The sequence below is a fragment of the Notolepis coatsorum genome, assembly GCF_963971535.1.
Source record: "Notolepis coatsorum genome assembly, chromosome: 17".
In the NCBI taxonomy this organism is placed as follows: domain Eukaryota; kingdom Metazoa; phylum Chordata; class Actinopteri; order Aulopiformes; family Paralepididae; genus Notolepis; species Notolepis coatsorum.
Window position 1 is genome coordinate 94,818,682 of NC_140181.1, and position 10,944 is coordinate 94,829,625.

The window sequence follows — 10,944 nt, forward strand, 5'->3', positions numbered from 1 at the left end:
CTTCCATCCCAAAACGCTCGTCAGTCACTACTTCACGTTCATATGCGGAGGAAACAAAATACTGTCTACTGCTAAAAACAGCACATCCAATTGCATTGAAAGCATCTGGAATCACAGATTCACAACACTAGCCGACGCTTCGACTAGTAGGTACAGGAGGACTCGGAGGCCAGCCAAACAGCAAAAGAGAGAGATTGTTTCTTTCCCTTTTGATTAATGTATATTTGATGGTGGCAGAGCAAAAGCTCTTATTTGCCAGATTTACAGTTAATTTACATGTTAAAGAGAGACTGATTGTATGTTTATAGAGAGACATTTATAAAAACAATTTAATAGTTACAGTTGATATAATTGAATAGTTCAGCCTGCATTTGTTAGATGTGAATGGATACACTGGTTTTGTAAAACCACTGGCTGGCTGCTCTAATGCTGTGAGCATCATAGACTGTTGCTTTACCATACTTGATGGTACAGAAGCTGAAGCACTAGTTTAACAATTTACGTTATGTGCAGAGAAACAAGTTAAAAACAATTTATGCACTTTCAATAAAGCGTTTAAAAAAACGGTTGGGGGAACGACGACGACTTCGTAACCTAGTTACTTTCAAAGTAACTAAGTTACTCTGATAATCAAGTAATCAGTAAAGTAACTTGGATTACTTTTTAAAGGAGTAATCAATAATCAGTAATCGGATTACTTTTACAAGTAATCTGTGGCATCACTGGTGACAACACACCAGTGACCCTGCTTGCTTGGAGCGCTAGAAAGCCACGCCCGACAGATCATATTTATGACAGTTGATAGGCTAAATTTATTTCCTTGATTCATTTACATTGGCCGCTTGCGCGCAGTGACGCCGAGTCGGTGTGCGTTAAGGACTAGCGCCCAGGTTTGGAGGTAGGTAGAGTTCTATGAGAGTGACGTCAATCACAAACGAGAGGGGAGAATAGCATGAACAAACTATATTACATACATGCTATATTAACGTTATTGTGCATTTCAATAGTAATTATTTTAAACATGTTTAGTTTATTTTTAGGGCTTCAAAATATCTAAAATAAAAAACACAAGTTCTTCTTCTCACTCTCTCTCAACCAGGGGGGGCGGCGCCCCAGCGCCCCCTATCGGCCGGCGGCCACTGAGTTGTATGCATCTTATTTTTTTTGTATCCACTTTTTCTCCCATTTTCTATATTTTCTCCCATCCCAATTTCGTATCATCCAATTCAACCCTCCCCTGTCACGGACGCTGTTTCTTGCCTCCCACAAGCCGGCTGCAATGTGGACTAAGTCATACATAGCACAAGTCCCCTCCGGTACTTGAGGTAACAGCAGTCGCATCTTTTCACCTGCGCAGCTCGATCTCTCAGTGGCGAGGAGTAACGCGTGGGAGGCTCACGCTGCCCCCGACACTTCCTGATTCTACTGCGCAGGCGCACCAACCGACCTGTAGGAGTCGCTGTCCACAACGCCCGATCCCCACCCATCAGTTTCCCACCAACTAACACGGCCAATGTGTATTAGTATGGACGACCAGCTAAACTGAAAGCAAATGTGGAGCGCTGGGCTCGAACTGACGAGCCCAGCATCTCCAGCATTTCGTGGCGAGCGCCTTGCCCACTACGCCATGTAGCCGCCCGAGTTGTATGCATCTTAAGGTAAAGTGCAGGGTCCGTGTCTGTGTCCAATAACAATATTCCATGTGCATGTATCTTGTGTGTGTGTGTCTCTGAGAATGTTAAACGATGTTAAAACAGACTTTTTTCTATGTTCACAGAAAGGTAAAGAAACAATAACGTTTAGGTTTGTTTGACCCGTGAGATATAAACACGAAAAATGTGATATGGTTGGACTTCCGCTGTCGGCAGCCACTGTCGGTGGAGTTTTATAAAATCTAGACGCAAATCGAAAGCCCTGGGGTCTCCTCTGTTTTAGGACTACGATTTCTACTACGATTTCTTCTTCTCACGTCTAATTCGCCCCGGTTTCCGGTCCAATGCGCCAAGCTTATTATTTTGCATTTCGCATACATTCTAAATAAACAACTAGTCAACAACTTACGCATAAAGACAGACCCGACAGACCCTCCGAGGCAGAGTCCAATACCTTGTTCATTAAATCTGATGGAAAGTTTACCAACAGAGGCCATGTGTGTTTATGGGCGTCGCTCTCCCACTCTCCCAACGCCAACGAAAGCACTCGACTTGATTCGCATGCACATTTTATTCCGCCCCCATGCAATGACAAAAGTCGCACGGAAACAGCCTTTTTTTAAACAAAGAATTGTTACTATTAGAGATACTATAACTGTTCACTTTTACAGTAAATATGTTCTTAAACATTCAAACTGTGATAATATATAATAAAAAAAATTAAAGAAGCGTTGTTTTGCTCTCGCGCGAAGTGCCTGGTCGATAGAGCTGGCCACGGTCACATAATGTGGATATATATATATATATATATATATATATATATATATATATATATATATATATATATATATATAGTAAGAATAAATATATATGTATCCAGTATATACAGCATTAATGTACATCAAACTCCACAGACTTCGGTGACCGGTAACCATGTGTTACATCATCATCATCATCATCATTGGAATGTTCAGTTCTCAAAATTCCGTCTCATCTGTGAGATCTTACACCTCAAAGGGTTACATTCTTGGTTCTTCCTGCTTGAAGAAGTGGGTCCTCTGTGTTTGACCCATCCTAGCTATTTAGGAGCAGTGAGCAGCGCCCCCCCTGGGGACCAACTCCAGTAAAGCTCTTTCTACACCTCAGATAAGACTTGTAATTTAGTGTTTTGAGTTCTTGCCAAACGGCAGTCTGGCTCTGGCCAGAAAGTGGTGTCGGCTAGTCACAGCAAGTCTGTTCAACAGGAAAATTATTAATGTCATGAATGGTTGTTACTCCACTTAAAGAGATCCATCACCTCTTCACAGACAAACAAACCTTGCTGAAGAAGCAGGGGGACTATAGGGTCTATGATAAACAATCTGAAATATAATGAATCAAGTTCAATAGTCAATATTAGCCAAATCATTGGATTCTTTTTTTTTGTCCCTAGTGTGCTGTCAATTCTGTCACCGATAATGGAAGATACGTTCAAACGGACAGGTCAGTTCTCCCCACAAACATCCGCGCATACTCTTTTACCATAATATATAATCGCTGGAGTCTACTGTTACTGAATCCTTTACACGGACCCCGCTGTCTTTACAGGACGTACGCCTCTAAAGGGAAACGGCCCTTTTCTCCCTATGGCTCCAACCGGAGGAGGAACTGGTGTTATCTCAGCCAGGAGGCCGCTCAGATGGACCGAGAAGACCCCACTAAGACCTGGGACCATCCCATCATGCCGCTCAGCTTCCCCGACCTCGACTTGGACCGGACGACGCCCGTGGAGAGATGGCACACGGCTCCGGAGCGGACCGCCCTCCGCCTCTACTACAGTCCCCCGTCGGCGGAGAGAGTCCGGCTGGCTCAGCGGAGGCGAAGCCCCGTCGCTGCGGAGGACGGAGACTCCGTGTCCTCGACGTCTCCTTGGTGCACGCCGCCCGGCTCCTTCTCCACCCTCTGCCTGGGGCTGTCGGCGAACATGAGCGACGACATGAAGGAGATGACCGCCGGCTTGCGGCAGTCGGGCGGTCGCTCCGGCTCGCTGGAGAGGAAGACGGGGAGGTTTGGCGAAGGAGGGTGGGAGGAGGCGGAGGTGACCTCCCTGGGTACCCAGACCCACACGCGGCCGCAGATGGTGAGCGTCGGTCTGCAAACCGACGGGCCACAGAGTCTCGTCGCCATGAGGCACAGCCCTACACGGATCCTGCAGTCCTCCTCCTCCTCCTCCTCCTCCTTGGCCGCTGCCCGCAATCACCACATCTCCAGCTCCCTGGAGAGGGTTGCGGGCATCCGGGTGGAGAGGCCCAAACCCACATCCACCTCCCCGAGGCTGTACCGGAGACATTCCACCTCCTGCTCCTCCTCTTTCCATTCCTCCACCAATTTTAGCGCCTCCACAACGACATCGTCGGCGCCGTCCTCCTCCTCCTCCTCGTCCGCGGCCGCAACCAAGAATCTCTCCCCTCAAGGCCGCCCCGGGGCGGCGTGGGCGCGGCCCACGAACACCAGAGCAGGTGCGGGACCAAACCACAGCACTCCCAACGGTGAGGTCGGCGGCTCGGGCCGAAGCATAAAGCCCCCCAGCAAACCCGCCGGGTCCAACCGCTGTGGCCTGGTCACAGAGTTCCTGAGGCGGGTGAGTGGCCGGGGACAGGACAAGCCGGTGCCGGCGGTAGTCGGGCTGAACAAGGGGAAGAGCGGCCTGAAGGGCGTGGAGCGCATTCCCTCCAGGTCCCCCGGCGCGTCGGTGCACAGGAACGACAGCGTCACCAGGATCGTCAACCAGCGGTTCATGAAGCAGAGGGACGAGGCGGGCCGTGTCCAGAAGGAGGAGAAGGGGAGCGGTCAGAACCAGGCTGCCGGGAGAGGAAACATCAGTAGGGAGCAGAGCTTAAGCACCATCACAGTAGAGGTGAGCTATGTAATGCAATACGTGATGTGTGCGTACGTTCCCATTATGGTATTCAATTTACTGTACCTACTGTATCTCAAGCGCTGCCCCCATTTTTCCTTGATCCTCCGATCACAGCTGTTGCTTCCCTTGGACAAGCAACGGTTACGATTGGAGGATCAAGAAAAGAGGGCGGAGCTTGAGTCAATTGACACACCCCTAATCCCATTATCCATTACTTCTATAGTTGTGATATACAACACAACAATAGTTTTACCCATCGGAAGCTGTTTAGACAAAGAACCGTTGAAGGTGTGAGACAAAAGGTGAATGGATGGGGAGGGTACTGGGAGGGAGGGTTGAAACATGGCTGGGGGATTGTTTGAGGGGGAGGGGACTATTCTCTCACACTAAACACAGCCACCAGGTGCACAAACACATGAATGCTTAATTGTTGTGGTCTCCAACCAAAATGGAAGGAGAGTGAAGTACGCAGAGAATGTGCAAATATACAATACATTCACCAAACACTACACAAGACAACCAATGATGCAGATATACATTTTCTCTCCATATACCCAAATCAGTCAACATGTCAACATTGTAGGATTCTGGCAATCAGCCAATCTCATCTCATCATCTCCTTCGTCTCCCTCTCTCTTGTGCGTTGTGTTTTTCTTGCAACCCCTGATGGTACATCCATAGTCATAAGAAACGACACTGCCAGCGTGATACCTTTCTTCGACAAACGTTGTTTATTCCATAAACAAAACCTCGTACAAGATGAAAACCAATTCTGTAATTGTCCTTGAAAAGTCTTGGGAAGAAACTAAATTCATTATTCTAATGATCTCTCCTTTCACCCCGCTCGGTGGTCATCGCGGCCTGGTGGTTATTCCAAAAGCCTGTCGTCGTGGCACTCCTCCATTGCTGCCCCCCCCCCCCCCTCTCTTTGCGAGGGGAGGAGGGAGCCGTCTCAACGTCTCTGATGGTTCTTCTCTTCTGTGTGGTTCGTTTCTCAGTCTAACTCCCACCCGGAAGACACTCTCATTATATTATTCTCGCCATAGCAACGACAGGCCCGGCCCCTCTTCTCGTTGCTATGTGACACGCTGTCATGACAACTGCGCTGTTCACCTTTAACACACACTAAACGTCCGTTCTATTGATGTCAAACTCTCCATAGTTCTCTCTCTCAGTCCTTATCTAGTTGTTTATGGTACAAGCTGCCGGACGACCTCGGAGCACTGGGCTCTGCTTGCCACCGTGGAGACACAGAACTGACTGCCCTACTTTTAAGATCCATAGATCAGTCTGAGTAGATGCTGTCACCCACCGATATATACATTATATACATTGAAAAACATAGACATCCTTCAACATGGAGAATCAAAACATGTCCCAGTTTTCCATAAATTCTCTGGCCAGATCCAGCTAGGCGAAGAGATAATGTCTAGTATTTTCTGTACTCTATTTAAATTTCTTCTATTTCTGTTTTTGTTTTACTGTAATTGTAACTTATACTGGATACAGTATTTTATGTTTGTCTGATATTTGCTGAGCTTACAGTGTTATGCACGCTACTGTAGTAGCATGAAAACTGGGACATGTTTTGTTGTGATTCTCTGTTGAAATGTTGACTGATTTGGGTATATGGAGAGAACAATTATATTTCCATCAGTTTACAGCATTGGTGTAGTGTTTGGTGAATTTATTGTATATTGGCACATTCTCTGTGTACTTCACTTACAGTACTCTAATCACTGAGAAGTAGAATTGCTAAAAGTGTTTTAGGTTAAGCACAGCAGTGTGTAACTGAGTCAAACTGAATGAAGTCATATGAAACGTGTGTGTTTCATATGGTAACAAAATGTGTTTTTTTTTAAAATTAGTATCGTTTTTACAAGAGTGTTTCATTTAGCAAAGGATCTGAGGTGTTCTGCTAATTGTGTGTTTGTGCTAATTGTGTGTAGTGTTTTGAAACATCGGGCCCCGTTTTTAAAATCATGCTTAAGCAATCGGAAAAAAACTGTAAAGGAACACACCAACATTATGGGCTTACCGTCTTCTCCAGAGTCGGACAAGAAGATAGATACCTATTTCCCCTTTGTGTGGCCAGTAGAAGGCTATCTGGCTGAAAGCTAGCCTAGTTTAGCATAATGAATGAAAGCAGATATGGACCACCACTAGCCTATAGCCTATAGCTCCTGGAGAGGTGTTTTTGGCCAACAGCTACTGTAGGCTAGTGGTTTGTATCCGCATCCAGAGAACACTTAAGTCACAGATTATGGTTTAATTTATGAAGTTGAATGCCTGTATCTGATTTAGGACTTCCGACTACATTATGTAAGTGGCCCAAATCAGAATCTAAAATAAAATAATAATAAAAATAAAATAAAAAATTCCATGTGATTTGTGCTGTTCACACTGTCATGAAAAGAAAACTAAGAACAGATCTGAGTCACAGATATGAGCAAATAGAATCAGATTTGGGCCACTTCTGCCTGCAGCGTGAACGTAGCCGCATGCCTCACTGTCTCCTCCCCTCCTCGTCTCACTGTCTCCTCCCCTCACTGTCTCCTCTCCTCCTCGTCTCACTGTCTCCTCCCCTCCTCGTCTCACGGTCTCCTCCCCTCCTCCTCTCACTGTCTCCTCCCCTCCTCGTCTCACTGTCTCCTCCCCTCACTGTCTCCTCCCCTCACTGTCTCCTCCCCTCCTCGTCTCACTGTCTCCTCCCCTCCTCGTCTCACGGTCTCCTCCCCTCCTCCTCTCACTGTCTCCTCCCCTCCTCGCCTCACTCTCCTCCCCTCCTCGTCTCACTGTCTCCTCGTCTCACTGTCTCCTCCCCTCCTCGTCTCACTGTCTCCTCCCCTCCTCGTCTCACGGTCTCCTCCCCTCCTCCTCTCACTGTCTCCTCCTCGCCTCACTGTCTCCTCCCCTCCTCGCCTCACTGTCTCCTCGCCTCACTGTCTCCTCCCCTCCTCGCCTCACTGTCTCCTCCCCTCCTCGCCTCACTGTCTCACTGTCTCCTCCCCTCCTCGCCTCACTGTCTCCTCCCCTCCTCGCCTCACTGTCTCACTGTCTCCTCGCCTCACTGTCTCCTCCCCTCCTCGCCTCACTGTCTCCTCGTCTCACTGTCTCCTCCCCTCCTCGCCTCACTGTCTCCTCGCCTCACTGTCTCCTCCCCTCCTCGCCTCACTGTCTCACTGTCTCCTCGTCTCACGGTCTCCTCCTCGCCTCACTGTCTCCTCCCCTCCTTGTCTCACTGTCTCCTCCCCTCCTCGTCTCACTGTCTCCTCGCCTCACTGTCTCCTTGCCTCACTGTCTCCTCCCCTCCTCGCCTCACTGTCTCACTGTCTCCTCGTCTCACGGTCTCCTCCCCTCCTCCTCTCACTGTCTCCTCCCCTCCTCGCCTCACTGTCTCCTCCCCTCCTTGTCTCACTGTCTCCTCGTCTCACGGTCTCCTCCCCTCCTCCTCTCACTGTCTCCTCCCCTCCTCGCCTCATTGTCTCCTCCCCTCCTTGTCTCACTGTCTCCTCGTCTCACGGTCTCCTCCCCTCCTCCTCTCACTGTCTCCTCCCCTCCTCGTCTCACTGTCTCCTCGTCTCACTGTCTCCTCCCCTCCTCGTCTCACTGTCTCCTCGTCTCACGGTCTCCTCCCCTCCTCCTCTCACTGTCTCACTGTCTCCTCGTCTCACGGTCTCCTCCCCTCCTCGCCTCACTGTCTCCTCCCCTCCTTGTCTCACTGTCTCCTCGTCTCACGGTCTCCTCCCCTCCTCCTCTCACTGTCTCCTCCCCTCCTCGTCTCACTGTCTCCTCCCCTCCTCGTCTCACTGTCTCCTCGTCTCACTGTCTCCTCCCCTCCTCGTCTCACTGTCTCCTCCCCTCCTTGTCTCACTGTCTCCTCGCCTCCTCGTCTCACTGTCTCCTCGCCTCCTCGTCTCACTGTCTCCTCCCCTCCTCGTCTCACTGTCTCCTCGCCTCCTCGTCTCACTGTCTCCTCCCCTCCTCGTCTCACTGTCTCCTCCCCTCCTCGTCTCACTGTCTCCTCCCCTCCTCGTCTCACTGTCTCCTCCCCTCCTCCCCTCACTGTCTCCTCGCCTCCTCGTCTCACTGTCTCCTCCCCTCCTCGTCTCACTGTCTCCTCCCCTCCTCGTCTCACTGTCTCCTCGTCTCACTGTCTCCTCCCATCCTCGTCTCACTGTCTCCTCCTCCTCTCACTGTCTCCTCCCCTCCTCACTGTCTCCTCCCCTCCTCCTCTCACAGTCTCCTCCCCTCCTCCTCTCACTGTCTCCTCCCCTCCTCGTCTCACTGTCTCCTCCCCTCCTTGTCTCACAGTCTCCTCCCCTCCTCGTCTCACTGTCTCCTCCCCTCCTTGTCTCACAGTCTCCTCCCCTCCTTGTCTCACAGTCTCCTCCCCTCCTCGTCTCACTGTCTCCTCCCCTCCTTGTCTCACTGTCTCCTCCCCTCCTCCCCTCACAGTCTCCTCCCCTCCTCGTCTCACTGTCTCCTCCCCTCCTCGTCTCACTGTCTCACTGTCTCACTGTCTCCTCCCCTCCTCGTCTCACTGTCTCCTCCCCTCCTTGTCTCACTGTCTCCTCGCCTCACTGTCTCCTCCCCTCCTTGTCTCACAGTCTCCTCCCCTCCTTGTCTCACTGTCTCCTCCCCTCCTCGTCTCACTGTCTCCTCCCCTCCTTGTCTCACTGTCTCCTCCCCTCCTCGTCTCACAGTCTCCTCCCCTCCTCGTCTCACAGTCTCCTCCCCTCCTCGTCTCACTGTCTCCTCCCCTCCTTGTCTCACAGTCTCCTCCCCTCCTCGTCTCACAGTCTCCTCCCCTCCTCGTCTCACTGTCTCCTCCCCTCCTTGTCTCACTGTCTCCTCCCCTCCTCCCCTCACTGTCTCCTCCCCTCCTCGTCTCACAGTCTCCTCCCCTCCTCGTCTCACTGTCTCCTCCCCTCCTTGTCTCACAGTCTCCTCCCCTCCTCGTCTCACATTCTCCTCCCCTCCTCGTCTCACATTCTCCTCCCCTCCTCGTCTCACTGTCTCCTCCCCTCCTTGTCTCACTGTCTCCTCGCCTCACTGTCTCCTCCCCTCCTTGTCTCACTGTCTCCTCCCCTCCTTGTCTCACAGTCTCCTCCCCTCCTCGTCTCACTGTCTCCTCCCCTCCTTGTCTCACTGTCTCCTCCCCTCCTCGTCTCACAGTCTCCTCCCCTCCTCGTCTCACAGTCTCCTCCCCTCCTCGTCTCACTGTCTCCTCCCCTCCTTGTCTCACAGTCTCCTCCCCTCCTCGTCTCACAGTCTCCTCCCCTCCTCGTCTCACTGTCTCCTCCCCTCCGCTCCACCAGGACGGGACCTACGACTGCAGCTCCAGCAGCACCTTGACCTTCTGCTTCGCCCGGTCTTCTCGCTCCACCCAGAGACAAGCTTCCAACCAGAGCAAACCACAGCGGCACGGAGAAACCCTGGCGGTCGGAGATACCATCTGAGTGAGGAGGAGGGTTCGGAGATACCATCTGAGTGAGGAGGAGGGTCTGGAGATACCAGCTGAGGGAGGAGGAGGGTCCGGAGATACCAGCTGAGGGAGGAGGGTCTGGAGATACCAGCTGAGGGAGGAGGAGGGTCCGGAGATACCATCTGAGTGAGGAGGAGGGTCTGGAGATACCAGCTGAGGGAGGAGGAGGGTCCGGAGATACCAGCTGAGGGAGGAGGGTCTGGAGATACCAGCTGAGGGAGGAGGAGGGTCCGGAGATACCATCTGAGTGAGGAGGAGGGTCCGGAGATACCATCTGAGGGAGGAGGAGGGTCTGGAGATACCATCTGAGTGAGGAGGAGGGTCCGGAGACCCGCACGCGGCCGCAGATGGTGAGCGTCGGTCTGCAAACCGACGGGCCACAGAGTCTCGTCGCCATAATATACTGACACTATTGCACAGCTGATTTTGAAGGATGTGAAGTATTTGAAAGCTACAGGGGACTGGAATTTAGAATTGAATCCTAGTGCTGAATGGAGAGAACGAGAGGGATTTGGGAATTATGGTTTCCAGTCGATTTTTAATGATAGACTCATCCTCTACTTGGAGGATGTCGTTATGGACGTTTGTTGTGTGGAAGATTAAAGGATTTATATTCTATTCTATAATGTGTAGGAGTGAATGAGTACTGTCGGTTACTTACATGGTGTGTATTTTCTTTTGGTGCAATCCGTTACGTCCCACCTCTGCTAACATTATTATTCTAATCCAGAGGTAGAACGGCAACATTGACAAATGCTGAAATGTGCTTCACCATGCTTATTTTAAAATGCAATGATAAACTTCTTTTCACTTATTATCGTCAATATATTAATGAATTTTATATTATCTTTATGATATTTTGTAGTAACATCCATACTTGTTGAATAAAGTTCTAAGACCTACTA

General features: G+C 50.4%; 2 protein-coding genes across 2 annotated transcripts in view; both read left to right on the forward strand.

Moving 5' to 3' along the window:
- The window catches only part of LOC311244155 (uncharacterized protein), a gene marked incomplete at both ends in the record, with an annotated part of 29,884 nt that extends 26,383 nt beyond the window's left edge, over positions 1-3,501 (forward strand). The window contains 2 exons of the mRNA XM_084333563.1: positions 3,085-3,134; positions 3,240-3,501. Of these exons, the coding sequence (XP_084189689.1) occupies positions 3,085-3,134; positions 3,240-3,501 (312 nt within the window). The remainder of the gene's footprint in view (positions 1-3,084; positions 3,135-3,239) is intronic.
- A 124-nt stretch (positions 3,502-3,625) lies between these two features.
- On the forward strand, positions 3,626-10,944 carry LOC311243763 (uncharacterized protein). The gene is made up of 2 exons (XM_084333105.1): positions 3,626-4,548; positions 9,873-10,944. Exons 1-2 carry the CDS (start codon positions 3,628-3,630, stop codon positions 10,011-10,013), a joined length of 1,062 nt encoding a protein of 353 aa, XP_084189231.1. The 5' UTR covers positions 3,626-3,627; the 3' UTR covers positions 10,014-10,944.

Excerpts from the sequence above, each read along its gene's own strand:
- LOC311243763 (XM_084333105.1), top strand. The coding sequence starts at position 3,628 with ATGAAGGAGATGACCGCCGGCTTGCGGCAGTCGGGCGGTCGCTCCGGC. Across the intron at positions 4,549-9,872 it reads TAAGCACCATCACAGTAGAG|GACGGGACCTACGACTGCAG; the intron begins GTGAGCTATGTA and ends CCGCTCCACCAG.